This window comes from Bubalus kerabau, chromosome 12 (assembly GCF_029407905.1).
Source record: "Bubalus kerabau isolate K-KA32 ecotype Philippines breed swamp buffalo chromosome 12, PCC_UOA_SB_1v2, whole genome shotgun sequence".
NCBI lineage: Eukaryota > Metazoa > Chordata > Mammalia > Artiodactyla > Bovidae > Bubalus > Bubalus kerabau.
The window spans coordinates 74,120,039-74,140,103 of record NC_073635.1 but is presented as its reverse complement, the minus strand read 5'-3'; the positions used below and the strand labels follow the sequence as shown (position 1 = coordinate 74,140,103).

At 43.5% G+C, this 20,065-nt stretch overlaps 1 protein-coding gene across 1 annotated transcript in view; it reads right to left on the bottom strand.

The window, feature by feature from the left end:
* Positions 1–20,065, bottom strand: part of LOC129624655 (ATP-binding cassette sub-family C member 4-like) — a 171,805-nt gene that overhangs the window by 112,318 nt on the left and 39,422 nt on the right. The window contains exons 9-13 of the mRNA XM_055542815.1: positions 19,518–19,619; positions 16,858–16,947; positions 14,895–15,086; positions 4,419–4,513; positions 4,110–4,196 (exon numbers count right to left, since the gene is read on the bottom strand). Of these exons, the coding sequence (XP_055398790.1) occupies positions 4,110–4,196; positions 4,419–4,513; positions 14,895–15,086; positions 16,858–16,947; positions 19,518–19,619 (566 nt within the window). The remainder of the gene's footprint in view (positions 1–4,109; positions 4,197–4,418; positions 4,514–14,894; positions 15,087–16,857; positions 16,948–19,517; positions 19,620–20,065) is intronic.

Here is a 20,065-nt window from a genome sequence, read left to right as displayed (position 1 = left end):
TTGGAGAAGACTCTTGAGAGTCCCTTGGACTGCAAGGAGATCCAACCAGTCCATTCTAAAGGAGCGTGGTCCTGGGTGTTCTTTGGAAGGAATGATGCTAAAGCTGAAACTCCAGTACTTTGGCCACCTCATGCGAAGAGTTGACTCATTGGAAAAGACTCTGATGCTGGGAGGGATTGGGGGCAGGAGAAGGGGACAACAGAAGATGAGATGGCTGGATGGCATCACTGACTCGATGGATGTGAGTCTGAGTGAACTCTGGGAGTTGGTGATGGACAGGGAGGCCTGGCGTGCTGCAGTTCATGGGGTCGCAAAGAGTTGGACACGATTGAAAGACTAAACTGAACTGAACTGAACTGAGAGAATGTGGTTTAAAAACAAGTCTTAAGCTTGCTTCTATCAAGTATATATCCAAAGCGGTATACTCAAAATATTTGAGAGGATTTTATAATTATCTCCAGTGTTTTAAAAAGAACTCAGGAGAACTTCTGTGATCAGCACACTGTCCTTAGCACCAAAATGCCTTGCTCTCCTTCCCTGTGACATGGATGCAATGACCAGCAGAATCTGTTCCTGCCTTGATGGAGAACTTGTGCAGATGCACACAAGACGGGGTGACACACATTTGTGAACTCAGGGTCGGGTGCTGGGAACAAGGAGGCTGAGCTACTCATGATGCCAGGAGGGTGGGGGTGGGGAATCACTGTCACAGCACAAGCGCCTGTCATTGAACTCATGGCAAGACACAGGCACTTCTCTAAGGGAAAATTCATCAAGGCATGAACGGGAGAGGCTGGGAAAGGGGGGTCAGATCAGAGAGCTGGAGACCATGCCATGTGTCATCTGCCCTGTTGCCTCTTGTTCTCAAGGATTCTGTGCCACTATTCAGGTTTGTATGTGTGTTACAATATACCTAACATGAAATTTACTGTTTCTGCTGTTTTAAGCATACAAGTCAGTGGCATTAAGTACATTCACATTGATGTGCAACCATCACCACCATCCATCTCCACAACTCTTTTATCACCCCAACATTAAGCATGTTTTATACAAGGGCAGGTTCCACCAAAGTCTAACAACGCTCACTTAGTGGATGTGGAATCCCAGCTCCTAGCCAGCTCCTAGTGTCCAGAGCCCAGAGCTCCTCACAGGCCTCCCTCTCTCATTTGCTGACTCTGCTGAAGTCTCTACTTTGCTATTCTGGACCTGCTGTAAATCAATCACATCCCCTCAGATTCATATGTTGTCACCTTAGTAGTCAGTACCTTAGAATTTGGTGTCATGGACTTTAAAAAGGTAATCATTACCCTTAATTATACTGAATCTAATCTAATCTGACTGGTATGCTTAGATGAAGAGACTAAGATACAAGGACAGAGACACAAGCATGAAATCAATAAAGTTAGAACACACCCCCCCACCATGCACAAAAATAAACTCAAAATGGCTTAAATACTTAATCATAAGATGTGACACCATAAAACTCCCAGTAGAGATTATAGGCAAAACATTCTGTGACATAAATTATACCAATGTTTTCTTAGGTCAGTCTCCTAAGGCAACAGACATATAAGCAAAAATATACAAATGGGGGCTTCCCTGCTGGCTAAGTGGCAAAGAATCCACCTGCCAGTGCAGGAGACACGGGATCCCTCCCTGGTCCAGGAAGCTCCCACATGTGCAAAGCACCTCAGCCCATGCACCACAACTACTGAGCCTGTGCTCTGGGGCCCAGGAACCGCAACTACTAAGCCCACACATGATAAAGCCTGGGCTCTGCAATGAGAGAAGCCACCACAATGAGAAGTCCATGCATCACAGCTAGAGAGTAGCCCCTGCTCACTGCTAATAGAGAAAACCCCGACTGTGTGAGGACACAGCAAGGGGCATGTGGTCAGAAGCCAAGGAGAGAGGTCTCAGGAGAAACCAAATCACCCACACCTTGAACCTGTAGCCTCAAGAAATGTGAGAAATTTAATTTCTATTCTTTGAGCACCCCCATCTGTGACAACTTGCTATAGACTGAATGCTTTTCTCCTCAAAAGTCATACATTGAGACCTAATCCCCACTGTGTTGGTAATAGGAGGTGGGGCCATCGGGAGGGACCAGGTCATGAGGATGGAGCCTGAATGAAAGGGATTAGTGCCCTGATAAAAGGAACTACATGGCTCCCTCACCTCTGCCACCACGTGAGGCTGCAGGAATCGGACTCTCAGCAGACTGAATCTTTCAGCACCCTGACTTGGACTTTCCCAGCCTCCAAAACCATAAGAGAAAAACTTCTGTTATTTCTAAGCCACCAAGCACTGGTCTCCTGTGAGAGCAGCCTGGACAGACACAGTCCTAGAAACTAACACAGAACCTGGCAGAAAGAATTTCCAGGTTCTCCTTGCTGCACACTCCGCCTCCTCCAGGTGAGGACGTGCCTGCTGTTCTCACAGCCCTGCTTCCTCCTCCCTCCATACCTGATTTTCTACTCTTGCTTCAGCAAAGGACTGGGTCCTCTTCTCAGCCTCCATGCACCTGGCCAGCCTGCAGGCCCCCAGGGCACTGCCCGCCTAGCCCCGGGCACAGGGAGCTTTCCAACTTCAGTGAAAGTCTCCAGCTGCCACTTCCACTTTACATTCAGCACTTACTGCTGCTGCTGCTAAGTCACTTCAGTCATGTGTGCGACCCCACAGACGGCAGCCCACCAGGCTCCACCATCCCTGGGGTTCTCCAGGCAAGAACACTGGAGTGGGTTGCCATTTCATTCTCCAATGCATGAAAGTGAAAAGTGAAAGTGAAGTCACTCAGTCGTGTCCAACTCTTAGCGACCCCATGGACTGCAGCCTACCAGGCTCCTCCGTCCATGGGATTTTCCAGGCAAGAGTACTGGAGTGGGTTGCCGTTGCCTTCTCTGTCAGCACTTACTGTCCTGTATTAAAACCCTCTAAACCCTGACTCTGCTGAGCTTTTCTCAGGCATCTGTCTTAACAATCTCCACATAGAGATAGGTTCCTCAGAGGCAGGAATGAGAGCTGGGCATCCTCTTCTCCCTTATTCTGCTTAGTGAGGTCCTTCCCTTCTCCTGGCTAACTGTCCTCCTTGTAAACTAAGAGGTTATATTCAGTAAGGCATTGATCTCAGTGCACACAGGAGGGTGTTTATAAGTGCAGGGTATTTATAAGCGCATCTGGAAGGCTCATTGGCTTTAACAAAGTGAACAACAGCAAGCGACCTGACCGTGGGGGAGATGTGGAGGCTGTTTTAGGAAAAAAACAAGTTTGCAAGGCTTTCAAAAAGGCCAGTCTAGACTCCATAAGAGGCCTCAGTTGGTGTGTGTTAGGACACATTATACACAGAAAAGAATCAGAGTTGTTCTACTTTAGTCATTGTGTAGCCAACCAGGAGCCACTGACAAGTTCTACATTTTAGAAACAGGAATGAGAGTCAAGACTTAAGCTAGATTATATGTGACTCTACATTGTAGGTCTAAGTATTAATTCTAGTAAGTGTCCATGAAATAACATGAAATGATTGAAATCATACTCAGATGTGGAATAAATGATTCTCAAGTTCTAGTCTTTATTAAATCTAGACTTAATAAAGACTTTATTTCCAAAGTGATAGAATAACAAGCATAAACCAACAAGGTCTTTCCAACTGAAGCCCTATGTCAGTACCGAAAACATCTCTTCTAAAGTGCCTTAAGCAAATGATGGAGGAAAGAAACTGGCAGCCAAGTACCAGGTTATACAGTCTCATGCTCTGATTTAAAAACCCTACATCATCTTTCTTATTCCTGGCATCTGGATCCACCCGAAGTGTCTGGTAATCAACTGCAAGTAGCAGGAGGGAAACTGCCATCTATCCCTCACTCCCTAAAGCACGGACCCCACTGGCCCCCACACACTGGAAGCACCTGCTGTATGTTCCTGTCCTGACCTCATCATAAGGCAAGATTTCTCTACGACAGATCTTCTGTGGAGGGAAGGGAGGGAAGGGAGGGACACCAGGGCAGAGGAAGCTAAGTCTCCTGGAGCATAAAGACCTTTCTGAGCTCTCTTCCATCATCTTTGAAGGGCACTTGGAAAGAAGAAACAATAGAAAATAGGAGCAAACTCACTGTTCAAACAAGTGCCTGCTGACTCCTGCATCCACTGCGCTGAGCGGATCGTCCAGGAGGTAGATGTCTGCGTCCTGATACACGGCTCTAGAAAACACAGAGAGATGTCAGGAGAGGACACTTCACACTCCCTGGGTCTTATCTCTGAATCGTGATGGCATCCAACAACTCCAGGTTCCTTCCAGAACCCCAGGGAAAGGGCCAAAACCCTGCTTCACACAGCCCAACCCGGTGAGCGGGGTCTGCGTGCTCACATCCACTAGGAGCCGTGGAGGAGAGGGGCAGGATGGCAACTGAAACCCCACTTACCTGGCGAGGCTGACCCGGGCTTTCTGTCCTTCACTCAGCGGGGTTCCTCTGTCTCCTATCTCAGTTAGATCTCCTTTCTCCAAAAGCTGTAAATCCTATACAGATAGAAAAGGGGAAAAAAATATAAAATGTGTTCTACTACCATCTTACACTTTTCACATTAGTTCCTCATACAAGTATTTGATTAACATGCATACATGCTCAGCTGCTAAGTCGTATTCAACTCTTTGTAACCCCATGGACTAGGGCTTGTCAGGCTCCTCTATCCATGGGATTCTCCAGACAACAACACTGGAGCAGTTTGCTGTTTCCTCCTCTAGGAGATCTTCCTGACCCAGGGATCGAATCAGTGTCTCCTGTGTCTCCTGCACTGGCAGGTGGATTCTTTCTCACCAAACTACCTGGGAAGCTAAAGCAGTGGGTATAAGTCAGAGTAACTAAACTGTGACCTTGAACATTAAAAAAAAAAGTCTCAGTGTTTTTTATTTGTTTTCAATCTGTAGTTTTGCACAGCATCTATGCATTTGACCATTTTAACAGATATTTACTGAGGACCTACTGTATGACAGGCATTGCTCTGGGCACAATGAATTCTGTTGTGAACAAACAAAGCTCCTAGAGTTTCTTTCCATGATGGAAGATGGACGATATGGAAAATTAACCTGAGCACAAGTACTGAGGACAAGAAGGAAAAGCAAGCTGGCTCAGGAGGATGGAGAGTGAAGGAGGGAAGTGAGTCCACACTGGGGGGGGAGGGCTCTGCTCAGAGCCCTGTGAGCAGATCTGGGGGAGGGGCTCAGGTAGACCTGGAGAAGCTGCTCCACACAGAGGGAGGGGCAAGTGCAGGGGCCACGGGGAGATGCCCAAGGTGTTCAGGACAAGCAAGGAGAGAGGAGAGCAGAGCTGAGTAAGAATGAGGGGAGTGAGGGCAGAGACACAGCAAGAGGAGCCTGGGGGCACTCCAGTAAGAAGAGGAGGGGGGAGGACGGACCTATTTGAGGTTTTAAGGAATCACTCCTGTGTTTTACAGAAAAAGACAGTAAGTAGGGAAGGGTGAGGGTGGATACAAGTGAGGAGGCTACCAGAGTAATCGAGGTGAGAGATGACGGTGGTCAGGACCAGAGTGAGAGCAGTGGGAATGGAGAGATGGGGTCACACTCCAGGCACATGTTGAAGGCAGAGTCTGAAAGACCTGCTGACAGGATGGGTGTGGCTGTAAGAGAAGAGGAGATTGTGGTGTTTTGGGTGAGGAAGGGGAAGGACAGGGTCTCCATTTACTGAGTTAGGGAAGGTGGTGGATGCAGGTTTAGGGAACTCCGCTCATGGACAAGCTGAGATGACCTCCCAGTGGTGTCATGTTGCAGTTGTACATGCAGGTGTGAAGGTCTGTGCTAGAGACACATGTGTGAGAGCTGGTGGCCCAGGAGGTGAAGGCACAGGACTTGTTTTTATCAAGGAATGAGTGTCTCTTAAAAAGACATTTTGCTGATCTCTGCCTCAGCTTCCCACTTTGAGAGAAGGGATAACACCCGACCCAAGTCTTCACAGTAATACTTAAAGTAAGTGACAGACAAGGTCTGTACAAGAAATGGGAGCAGAAAGAGCAAGCTGGGCAGGAAAACCAAAAGGAAAGAAACAGTGTGCTCAAAGGACACCCAGCAGATCAGCTGGACTAAGCAGATGCTTGTCTGTGAAAGCAGGAAAAACTCAAAGCTAAGAAGGAAATAAAGTTGTAACTTGAGGATCTGGGAATTAATCAAAAGTTATATTTGAATATTATTTAAGAAGTAAATAGACAAAGCAGCCTATTTTCCCCAGAGTACCATGGGGAAAAAAGAATAATTGACAAGTACATTCCCAAAATGATGTGATAGAAATCAGGCTTAAGAAGTTGTTCAGTCACTCAGTTGTGTTTGACTCTTTGTGATCCATGGAATGCAGCACTCCAGCCTTCCTTTTCATTTACCATCTCGTGGAGCTTGTTCAAACTCGTGTCCACTGAGTCCGGGATGCCATCCAACCATCTCATCCTCTGTCATCCACTTCTCCTCCTGGCTTCAATCTTTTTCAGCATCAGGGTCTTTTCTAATGAGTTGGTTCTTCCCATCAGGTGGTAAAAGTATTGGAGCTTCAGTATCAGTCCTTCCAATGAATAGTCAGGGTTGATTTCCTTTACAATTGACATGTTTGATCTCCTTGCAGTCCAAGGGACTCTCAAGAGTCTTCTCCAACACCACAGTTCAAAAGCATCCATTCTTCTGCACTCAGCTTTCTTTATGATCCAACTCTCATATCCATACATGACTATCGAAAAACCATAGCCCTGACTAGGCGGAACTTTGTTGGCAAAGTAATACCTCTGCCTTTTAACTTGCTGTCTAGATTTGTCATAGCTTTTCTCCCAAGGAGTAAACGTTTTTAATTTCATGACTGCAGTTACCATCTACAGTGATTTTGGAGCCGAAGAAAATAAAGTCTGTCACTGTTACCGTTGTTTCCCCATCTATTGCCATGAAGTGATGGAACTGGGTGCCATGATCTTAGTATTTGAATGTTGAGTGTTAAGCCAACTTTTTCACTCTCCTCTTTCACATTCATCAAGAGACTCTTTAGTTTCCCTTCACTTTTTGCTATAAGGGTGGTGTCATCTGCATATCTGAGATTATTGATATTTCTCTCAGCAATCTTTATTTCAGCTTATGCTTCATCCAGCCTGGCATTTCACATGGTGTACCCTGCATATAAGTTAAATAAGCAGGGTAACAATATACAGCCTTGTACTCCTTTCCCAAATTGGAATCAGTCCATTGTTCCACGTCCAGTTCTAACTGTTTCTTCTTGACCTGCATACAGGTTTTGCAGGAGGCCAGTAAGGTGGTCTGGTTTCCCATCTCTTTTAGAAATTTTCCACCCTTTGTTGTGATCCGCACAGTGAAAGGCTTTATCATATCAATGAAGCAGAAGTAGATGCTTTTCTGGAATTCTCTTGCTTTTTCTATAATTCAACAGATGTTGGGAATTTGATCCCTGGTTCCGCTGCCTTAGACTTAATTTTGATGGTATTATATTAGAAGTCTTAGGTTGCCTGTAATTATTAATTGGCACATTCTGTCATAGACAGAGTTTGTTCGGAGTTTTTATCTACTAAACCTATATGCAAATCAGGAAGCAACAGTTAGAACTGGACATGGAACAACAGACTGGTTCCAAACAGGAAAAGGAGTACATCAAGGCTGTACATTGTCACTCTGCTTATTTAACTTATATGCAGAGTACATCATGAGAAACGCTGGGCTGGAAGAAACACACGCTGGAATCAAGATTGCTGGGAGAAATATCAATAACCTCAGATATGCAGATGACACCACCCTTATGGCAGAAAGTGAAGAGGAACTCAAAAGCCTCTTGATGAAAGTGAAAGAGGAGAGTGAAAAAGTTGGCTTAAAGCTCAACATTCAGAAAATGAAGATCATGGCATCTGGTCCCATCACTTCATGGGAAATAGATGGGGAAACAGTGGAAACAGTAGCAGACTTTATTTTTTGGGGCTCCAAAATCACTGCAGATGGTGACTGCAGCCATGAAATTAAAAGACACTTACTCCTTGGAAGAAAAGTTATGCCCAACCTAGATAGCATACTCAAAAGCAGAGACATTACTTTGTCAACAAAGGTCCATCTAGTCAAGGCTATTGTTTTTCCAGTAGTCATGTATGGATGTGAGAGTTGGACTGTGAAGAAAGCTGAGCGATGAAGAGTTGATGCTTTTGAACTGTGGTGTTGGGGAAGACTTCTGAGAGTCCCTTGGACTGCAAGGAGATCCAACCAGTCCATTCTGAAAGAGATCAGTCCTGGGTGTTCTTTGGAAGGAACGCTGCTAAAGCCAAAGCTCCAGTACTTTGGCCACTTCATGTGAAGAGCTGACTCATTGGAAAAGACTCTGATGCTGGGAGGGATTGGGGGCAGGAGGAAAAGGGGACGTCAGAGAATGATATGGCTGGATGGCATCACTGACTCAATGGATGCGAGTCTGAGTGAACTCTGGTAGTTGGTGATGAACAGGGAGGCCTGGCATGCTGCAATTCATGGGGTCATAAAGAGTCGGACACAACTGAGCAACTGAACTAAACTGAACTGAAACCTCTCATGCCTCAACCTAGGATGCACAGCAGTACCTTTCTGCAGGTGAAGGCCTCACTTCTCTGTCTCTACTGCAGCAAATCTGGGGAGAAAGCAAGTAGCTCACTGGTGCCACCATGACAAACAAGTTCTTTGACCTCCCTGAGTCTCATTTTCCTCTGCTATAGAATGTGCTGCAGAAACCAGAGTCTCTAAACTCAAGGATGCTGTGAGAATCTAAACAAGTGTGTGAACACCTCCACAAATGAAAAAATGACATGAGTTGATTATAACTTGCTGTTGGTGACTGATCCCTATTTTCTCACCAAGCCAACAGTAGGACACTGTTTACAGCGTGAATCGTAACATAAAAAGCACATGACCACCACAGAAGAAAGAGACTCCATCCGAACCCTCCCTGACACCACAAAGACACAGGCACACACAGGTTCTCCACTCACTCAAATCTTAATGGAGGTGCATCTGATGAAAGGCAGGAAATGTTTTGTTGTAATAATTTATAATCACTTCACATTCTTTCTTTCTTGGGCTCAGAAATTAATACCATATCTTGCTTTTGGTTTTCATTGAAAAAATGAGCTGTGTTATGTTATCAGCCTCATGCCCCCACACAGAATTACTTGGCCTCTCTTTCACTGTTCACAGTCCTTGCAAACTGTTATGCTTAGTTTTTATGCTTTGATTTTATGTTGTTCAAATGGTTTTCTTCTTAAAATAGCACCACATTGTTATACAGCAGTCTTAAGCACATTGTAGAAAAAGCACTCACAGCCTCTCTTTCCAGGACCCAAGAAATTATCTCTGAGTCTGGTAGTAATACTTTGAGTGTGTTGTTGACTCTGCACATTGTATATGAACAAGCCACCAAGGGGAAAAACACTTTGGAGGATTTGAAGTAAAACCAAGTAGAGTTGATTTCTCAGCCAATGTGTTCTGATTCGATTAAAGGGGAAAAGCCTGAGCTGAGTATATATTACAGTTCCTTCCACCGACAGGAAAATGTTCTTATTCATATTTGTTGCCTCTAAGTTAAGTAAGTAAGTGTTAGTCACTCAGTCACGTCCAATACCGTGATCCCATGGACTGTAGCCTACCAGGCTCCTCTGTCCATGGAATTCTCGAGGCAAGAATACTGGAGTGGGTTGTCATTTTCTTCTCCGAGGGATCTTTCCAACCCAGGGAGTGAACCCAGGTCTTCCTACATTGCAGACAGATTCTCTACTGTCTGAGCAACCAGGGAAGCCCAAAAATGTAACTGATTCTCACTGAACAGCAGACACACAAACTAGAGGCAAACTAGGAAAAGGCGGTACTGGTTTGGTGCCATCCATCCAGAGGCACATCAAGGGCCCTTCAGCAATGGTGGAGACTTACAGTAGAAGCAAATGGTTAATGAGGGCCAGATGTGAGGCCCTGGCAGAGGAGGGCTGGGTTCCAGAGTCAAACAGCAGGAGGCCTTGCTTTCCTTCACAGCTTTTCTTCCATTTGGAATTGCTCTTTCTCTCACAGCCTATCAATATCCTGCCCATTTTCTAGCCTCACCCCAAACACACTCTCCCATGAAACCATCCTGCACTCATCTCTCTTCCTGCTGGGTTGCCAGGGCTCTCATCTCTCATCTCTCATGAAGGACCATCTTATTCTGCTCCATCATTTGTACATGTGCACATGGCTTCTCTCAGCTTTTGCGGGGTAAGATCTGTGCATGAAGCTCTGTGCTGGACCCTGATGCTCATTATCTCTAATCCTCACAGCAAGATGCACAGTAAGTACTGGCCCCATTTCACAACTAAGGAAACTGAGAGTGAGTGAGGTCACATCACTGGCCAGATGTTAAACAGAAGAGCTGGAATCTGAACCAGCTCATGTCAGTTCAGAGCCTTCTTCTCTTTCACATCATGCCACCCAGATGGTGACTGAGGTATATTTGAAATGAAGACAACTCAATAAAGTAACTCAAAACTTGAAGGCCTCTATACCTAGACATATAAATATCAATAAACTTATTATCTGATGATTGTCAAAGCAGTCTGAAAAGAAATGTCCAAGTAAGTGATCTATGTGAAAAAATATTAAACTAGAATTTATCAATTTGATACCTTTAAATACATGTTCACTAAACATTTTCAAATGCCTTAAAGATAACATGTAACAAATGTTACATACTATACTGAGTAACAGGATATTGTTATTGTTGATTTACATAATGTACTATGTGTAGAGCACCTATAGAAATATCAACTTGAACAATGGAAGTTAAATACTTCTTTCTTACATGTCACATTTTATGGATATAATTTTCCAGAATCTGGCTGAGTTTATAATTAAAAATTAATTTATTTTAAAACTCATTTACAGAGTACTTGTTTTGTCCCTAGCAATCAGGTGCTTTAAAATCATTACCACATTTCATCCTCAAAAAAACCTCATGAGGTTGATAGTTTTACTATCTCCATTTTACAGATGAAGAAACAGGCTTGTAAGGATCAAAAAACCCAAAACCAAACATCTGGTCAATAGAGTGACTGGGACTCAATTCCTGAACCTTCTGACTCCTAGACCTTGGAGTTGATGTCATCAACCTGAATCAACATTGCCCTCTGATTACTTCATGTCTCCCTGTTTTGTTACAGAAAAATTTTCAGCTCAATGAACTTAAAGAGTTACTTCAATAAGATTTAGTATAATACATCTAGTTGCTACTAACATATGTTTTATATTAAAATGTTGCTTTTAGAAAGACAGTAATGAAGATCCTACATGCAGAGTAGCAAAGGAGACACAGATGTAAAGGACAGACTTTTGGACTCAGGTGAGAAGGCGAAGGTGGGATAATTTGAGAGAATAGCATTGAAACATGTACAGTACCATAAGTAAAACAGATGACCAACGCAAGTTTGATGCATGAAGCAGGGCACCCAAAGCTAGTAATCTGGGGCAATTCAGTGGGATAGGGTGGGTAGGGAGGTGGGAGGGGGGTTCAGTATAGGGGGACACATGTATACCCATGGCCGATTCATGTTGCTCTATGGAAAAAATCATCACAATATTGTAATTATCTTCCAATTTAAATAAATATTTTTTAAACAATAAATGTTGCTTTTTTTATGGCTTTTCCTTCAAGATTTGGGGGATGTAGGGGTAAAGAGAAATCTTTATTACATTTATGCTGCTGCTGCTGCTGCTAAGTCGCTTCAGTTGTGTCCGACTCTGTGCGACCCCAGAGACGGTAGCCCACCAGGCTCCCCCATCCCTGGGATTCTCCAGGCCAGAACACTGGAGTGGGTTGCCATTTCCTTCTCCAATACATGAAAGTGAAAAGTGAAAGTGAAGTCGCTCAGTCCTCTCTGACACTAGAGACCCCATGAACTGCAGCCTATCAGGCTCCTCCATCCATGGGATTTGCCAGGCAAGATCAATGGATGGATAAATGGATGGAGAGGAAAAGGTTAGAATAGTAACAATAGCCACCATTAACTGAAACTCTGGTCTCTTTACATTTCACAGGCATTTTCTGTAGCCTTTACAGTAACCCCAACCCTCCCCCATTTAATAAGAATGGAAACTGAGACACATATCTGGAATTACTACCCAGGACTGTTTCTCTCCATAGTGAAAGTGAAAGTCGCTCAGTCTTGTCTGACTCTTTTCGACCCCATGGACTATATAGTCCATGGAATTTTCCAGGTCAGAATACTGAAGTGGGTAGCCTTTCCCTTCTCCAGGGCATCTTCCCAAACCAGAGATTGAACCCAGGTCTCCCACATTGCAGGTGGATTCTTTACCAGCTGAGTCACAAGGGAAGCCCAAGAATACTGGAATGGGTAGCCTATCCCTTCTCCAGCAGATATTCCCAACCCAAGAATCGAACTCAGGTCTCCTGCATTACAGGTACATTCTTTACCAACTGAGCTATGAGGGAAGCTTGGCCAAGCCTTTCCTACCACACATGCCATCTCTGTGTCTACAGGCCAGACTAACTCCAGGATGCTGCTATTTCCTATGATTGCCTTATGACCATCCTCTGATACCTGGAATCCAAAAGGAGACAGGCAGAGGCTCTTTTAACTTACTAACTAGTTCTCAGGTGTCATAAAGCCTTTGCTGACCTCTTATTAATCGGAGTCATACATGACATTTCAGAGCAGCAACAAAACCTCCTGGAAACCCTCTGACCCAATGTTCTCATTTTGCTGCAGAAACGTCAGAGGTCCAGGCAGCTAACTGGACATGTCCAGAGTGACAGCAGGCAAGTGATGAAGCTGGGGCCAGAACTCTCCTCTCCGCTACTTCTCCACTCTGGGCCTCCCTTTCTGCCAAGGAGGGGCTGGGCATGAGAGGCCCAAACTCCATGTCCCAACTACGCACACGAACAGGAGAGCAGTCCATGTTTATAGAAACATCACATCACATACAGAAGAATCACTGTGCAGCCCAGTCCTGCAGGTCCCCTTCCCACCAGAGTCTGTACTGCACGGATGCCCCAGGGAGGGTAAAGCCCCAGAACACTGCCCGTGTTACTGGTCCAATCACCCCACGAGGCTGTGGCAAAGCATCATCTCCCTGGGATCTGAACTTGAGCTGCAAATGTAGAGATAAGGTGTCTCATTGCTCCAGGCCTCAGTTATACTAACTATAAAGTGAGGATGGGAACATCGAAGACACTCATAAAGAATGAATAACTCATAAATCTAAATTATGTGTGTGCACATGCACGTGTGAAAGACAGAAAAAGGCTTTGCACATGGACTCTGAATAAATGGGAGCTACTGTTCTCACTGTTCTACATTTGCTATCCCTTCTTTTCTTACATGGTATCGACACCATTTAATAAAAATCTAGCTCATTCCTGCTAATTTGACATCATTTCCGCAAACATACAATCACCCATGAACAAGAACCCAGAATAAAGAAACAAGCCCATTAAACAAGCAATTCTGTTTGTTCAAATGATGTGAATCCACCTGGCAATGCCGGAGACATAAGAGATGAGGGTTTGACCCCTAGGTCAGGAAAATCCCCTGCAGGAAGGCATGGCAACCCAACCCAGTATTCTTACCTGGAGAATCCCATGGATAGATAAGCCTGCCAGGCTACAGTCCATAGGGCCGCAGAGTCAGACACAACTGAAGTGACTTAGCATGCACACGATCACCTGATATATCCTATGCTGTTCGAGGAGAATTACCGTTTCCTCACAAAGCAGGTTTGGAGTCTTCAACACCACACCTTTGAAGATCTGTCCCTGTCTTTTCCTTACAGTAAAAGAGAATAGTGGGATTCCAGACTGCACTGAACAAAACCCAGGGGTGGGGGTGGTGGGGAGCCCTTCAATACTATTATTCACTGATTTTTATAATCCAAGAGAGTAACATAGTATTTAACGTTATTTACTTTTTTCCCTTTCTTTTCGCCAAATTGAATTCTCCTATCAGTTAAGTTTAGTTCTCATCATTTACTCACTAATCTTATTTAAATCCCAACATACAGTTAAACCTTTCATCTCACCATTTCTATGAAATCCAACTCCATTTCTGAAAATAATCTCCCTCAGTGAAATGATGCAGTATTAAAAGGAAATATTAAAGCATTCCAGTTTCCTTAAATAATAAATTACTAGTCAAAAATGAAGTGGAGAGAGACACCCACAGACTGAAAGGGAACAAGGAAGCATCACCTAAGTACAGGGACAGACCTTACGTGGGTTCAAACAGTGGTGAAGGAGATTTCTCAGTGAGATGATCAAAAACACGCCAACACAGACTAGCAGATCGATAATATTCAGGAACTTGAGGTATTTTTCAGGTGAAATATAGTGATTTTTTCCCCAAAAGGCTTTACTATATTTTAGAGAAAACTAATGAAGTGTTTACAGATGAACTAATCTGAGGTCTAGGATCTGCTCCACAATACTCTGGGTGGGGGTGGGGCTGGCAGAGGGCAGGGGTAGAGATACAGGGAGACTGGCCACCAGCTGATCCTGGCTGAAACTAGGGGTGGGTACATGAAGGGTTCATTACACTGTGCTCTCTGTTTTTGTAAGTTTTTATAGCTTTCCATTAAAAAAGTTAAAAGCTAATGAAACTTCACAGATTGAAACAACCCCTCCCCCCGCCGGAAAAGGTATTCTGTGAGTGTCATTATCCCATAAGCATTAAAAGGACAGCATATGTAAATATGCCTGCATAAAATCCCAGAAGACCAACTTTAAAAATTAAGCAACATTCAAAAAATCTTTCCATTTTTTAAAAAAGAACTTTTGACAAACCTTGTAGTTTAAATCAACACTATCATTATTTGAAATTCAAATAAATGCAACTCACAAGTCATTACTCACCTCTTTCAAAGCACAAGCCTTTATTACTTTTTCATATTGTTCTTTTTCATATTTCTTCCCAAATAAAATGTTACTCTTCACAGTTCCTGGAAACAACCAGGGCTGCTGAGAGACATACGCGATCCTCCCGTGGACGTTGACCTTCCCCTGGCTCGGGGGCAGCTCTCCCAGCACAGCGCTCAACAGTGATGACTGCAACAGACGGCAGCACACACACGTGAACAGGCAGCACACAGGGCGGAACACTCCGTGCAGCACACCCAACCCCACCCTGGTGCTTGATACAGGATAGAACCTTTTCCTTCAACAGGATAAAGTACAGCCCTCACAGTTGATTCCAAAAAAAACAATTGAAAATGACACAAAAAGTCAAGGAAAAAAATGACTGATAAGGAATATATTAATAGTATAGTGAAGTCGCTTAGTTGTGTCCAACTCTTTCGACCCCATGGATTGTAGCCCGCCAGACTACTCTGTCCATGGGATTTTCCAGGTTACAATACTGGAATGGGCTGCCATTTCCTTCTCCAGGGGATCTCCCCAACCCAGGGATCGAACCTGGGTCTCCCACACTGCAGGCAGACTTTACCATCTGAGCCACCAGGGAATATAGTATAACAACAGTATAAACAATCTACTCTGCCCAGGTATCCTTCAAATGAAGTTCTACTCAGGAAAGAGTAATTAAGAAGGTTAACATCCTTCTCTAGCAGAGCAGCCCAGCAGGATGTGTATTTTGTATCTGATGTTTAATTTAGTTGCTCTTGCATCTGGGTATCTTTTACCTGACAAACACTTGTTCTTAAAAAGCTATGTGTGAAGAATATATCAAAGATGATTAACTGAAAGAACTCTGAAATGACCTGTGTCTGCAGAGCAAAAGTCCATCACCAAGGAAATCAGCACCCTTTCGTGCACACATCCCACATTTTTAAAAATAATTTTATTTATCTTGATTTATTTTATTTATATTTTATTTATTTTTTACAATATTGTGTTGGTTTCTGCTGTACCACAGTTCTAATTTTATTTATTTTTGTTTTCACTGGGCCTTCATTGCAGTGCATGGGGGTTTTCTTGTTAAGGAGCACAGGCTCTAGTGCACAGGCTTCAGCAGCTGCAGCTCCCAGGCTCCAGAGCACAGGCCCAATAGTCATGGTGCATGGGCTTAGTTGCTCCACATGTGGGATCTTCCCAGACCAGGGATCAAACCTGTGTCTCCTACATTGGCAGGTGGACTCTTATACCACTGAGCCAGCAGGGAACCCCACATCCCACATTTAGATTTCTGTATGTTGTTGTTTGTTTGCTGTTTGTTGTTGTTTTGTTGTTTGTTGTGCATGTACACATTCCCTTCAGATCTTTAACATCATAGAGACGTGGTATGCATCCACACCATCAGAGCACTCACGACACTGGGCTGAAATAATATGTCTGCATGCCTGTCTCGCCCCAGAACCTGGTTGCCTCTGAAAGGCAGAGAGTTGGGGTCTTGCCCACGTCTGTATCTTTATCTCCAGCACATGGCTGCACATTCACTCTACATGCACCGACAGGATCACATCAAGTCACAGGAGGAAATACTCAAAGTTTCCGGGAAGAGCTTTATGACCTCCAGACTTCCTGGCGGGGCCACAGATGAAAAGGAGTCCTCATTGTCTCTGTCCATCCTGAACAGCTGTCACATAAATAATTTCCTTCACTGAGACATCCAAATTCCCCACAAGCAATTCACAACTGGGCCATGTGAAGCATCAAGAAGGAAAAGACAATATGCATTTATCCTGATTTATTTGCCATGAAACCTTCTTGTAAAATGGGTGTTCCATGGAACACACCTAGAGAAACACTGTTCTAGACACACTCAATTCAAACTGAGTCACACTCGGCTCTGGGCTCCACTCTGAGGATTGAACAGGTGCTGTGGAGTTGCATCAAGCTGACAAAAGGCATCACAACTTACCTTTCCTGCACCCACAGGTCCAACCACAGCTAACAGTTCACCAGGTCTGACAGTAAAGGAAAGGCCTTGTAGGGTTGGGGTCTCTGATGCCTACAAATTAAAGTTTATAAAAATGTACCCATTTTAATAAAGTAACAAATTATTTTACAAAGGGGAAAAGATAACAATAGTCAACATAACTGATATGCAAAATATAACCCACATTTTTCTCTTTCCTGTTTTAAGATACTGTGTCCTAGAGGTCTCTTCATTAAATCTTATCTCTTTGGGGATTTGAGGCAGCTTTAGCTAACTTTAGGAAGGTTCCTTCTTTGATTAGATTCCCATACGGACAGAGGAACGTTCCAACTACCACACAGTTGTGCTCATTTCACGTGCTAGCAAAGTAATGTTCAAAATCCTTCAACCTGGGCTTCAGCGGTACATGAACAGAGAACTTCTAAATGTGTAAGCTGGGTTTAGAAAAGACAAAGGAACCAGGGATCAAATTGCTGACATTTGTTGGATCACAGAAAAAGCAAGAGAACTCCAGAGAAACATCTACTTCTGCTTCATTGACTATGCTAAAGCCTTTAATTGTGTGGATCACAAGAAACTGTGGAAAATTTATAAACAGATGGGAATACCAGATCATGTTACCTGTCACCTAAGAAACCTGTATACAGGTCAAGAGGAAACAGTTAGGATGAGACATGGAACAACAGACTGGTTCCAAATTGGGAAAGGAGTACGTCAGGGCTGTATATTGTCACCCTGCTAATTTAACTTTTATGCAGACTACATGATGCAAAATGCCAGGCCAGATGAAACACAAAATGGAATCTAGAATTCTGGCAGAATATCAACAATCTCAAACATGCAAGTGATACCACTCTAATGGCAGAAAGTGAAGAGGAACTAAAGAGCCTCCTGATGGAAGTGAGAGGGGAGAGTGAAAAAGCTGGCCTAAAACTCAACATTCTAAAATCTAAGATCATGGCATCTGGTTTCATCACCTCATGGCAAATAGAAAGGGGGGAAGTGGAAACAGTGGCAGATTTTATTTTCTTGTGCTCCAAAATCACTTCAGACAGTGACTGCAGCCATGAAATTAAAAATGCTTGCTCCTTGGAAGAAAAGCTATGACAAACCTAAACTGTGTATTAAAAAGTAGGGACGTTACTTTGCCAACAAAGGTCCATATAGTCAAAGCTATGGTTTTTCCAGTAGTCATGTATGGATGTGAGAATTGGACCATAAATAAGGCTGAGTGCAGAAGAATTGATGCTTTTGAACTGTGGTGTTGGAGAAGACTCTTGGGAGTCCCTTGGCCAGCAAGAAGATCAAACCAGTCAATCCTAAAGGAAATCAATCTTGAGCATTCATTGGAAGGACTGATGCTGAAGCTGAAGCTCCAATACTTTGGCCACCTGATGCAAAGAGCTGACTCATTGGAAAAGACCCTGGTGCTGGGAAAGATTGAAGGTAGGAGGAGAATGGGATGACAGAGGATGAGATGGTTGGATGGCATCACTGACTCGATGGACATGAGTTTGAACAAGCTCTGGGAGAATGGTGAAGGACAGGGAAGTCTGGCATGCTGCAGTTCTTGGAGTTGCAAAGAACTGGACACTACTGAGCTACTGAACAAGAACAGAAATACTGGAGTGGGTATCCATTCCCATGGATAGAGGCACCTGGTGGGCTATAGTCCATGGGGTCACAAAGACTCAGACACAGCTGAAGTGATTAACACTTCACCCTTCAGCCCAGAGTATTAGATCTGGCTTTTCTGGCTCAGCTGGTAAAGAATCTGCCTGCAATGTGGGAGACCTAGGTTCAGTCCATGGGTTGGGAAGATCTCCTGGAGAAGGGAAAGGCTACCCACTCCAGTACTCTGCCCTAGAGATAATCATGAACTGTATAGTCCGTGGGGTCACAAAGAGTCAGACATGACTGAGCAACTTTCACTTTTCATGAAAAAATGTATTTATGTTCTATATATTTTTTTTACGGTGATCCTATTGTATAGCACAGGAAATTATATTTAATACTCTGTAATAAAACATAATGAAAAATAAACTAAAAATTAAAAGAAGAATTTACATACTTTAAGCTCAACACATGCTAATACATTGAAAGCTCTCTTGAAAATGAGAAAAAGGTTATTACCCAAAGAATGGCATTGAAACATGTAAAATATCATGTATGAAACGAGTTGCCAGTCCAAGTTCGATACACGATACTGGATGCTTGGAGCTAGTGCACTGGGACGACCCAGAGGGATGGTATGGGGAGGGAGAAGGGACGAGGGTTCAGGATGGGGAACACATGTATACCTGTGGCGGATTCATTTTGATATTTGGCAAAACTAATACAATTATGTAAAGTTTAAAATTAAATTAAATTAAATTAAAAAAAAAGAAAGAGAAGTTGACAGGAAATCAAAAAAATAAAAAAAAGAAAATGAGAAAAAAAGCAACATGTCAAATGCCTCAGGCTATTACACTTAATCTCCATTCATTGTAAACCTTATTCCTGATTCCGAGAATTTTTATAACATATTCTCAGTAAATGAGAAAGTCACATTTTACAGTATGTGTAAATCTCAAAATTCTCCAGTAAATCTATGTCACAGTTTTCTTTTAGCAGTCACGATTTTGGAATGGAAGGTTTCTTACCTTTTCCCAAAAAGCTGTAAATGCCTGCACATCCACAATTGTTCTACCATCTGATGGCAGCTGAGGGTAGCACTGTGACATCTCATCAAGTAACAGAAATTTCTACAGAAAATGGCAAAACATAGATTGTTTATACTGAAAGAAGAAAGCACAAACAAAACAACTGTTTCTCTGAAATTTGCAATACAAATTTTATACAGCCTATCTATCATTTTATAGCTGTATTTTATTAGGTCTTGGGCTTCCCTGGTAGCTCAGAAGTTAAAGCGTCTGCCTCCAGTGTGGGAAACCCGGGTTCGATCCCTAGGTAGGGAAGATCCTCTGGAGAAGGAAATGGCAACCCACTCCAGTATTCTTGCCTGGAGAATCCCATTGATGGGGGAGCTTGGTAGGCTACAGTCCACGGGGTCGTAAAGAGTCACACACGACTGAGCGACTTCACTGGTTCACTTGAGAAATAGTAAATAGTATATAGTATGCAATATACTATTATTATAGTACATATACATCTAAGTCAACTCCCCATTGGAAAAGACCCTGATTCTGGG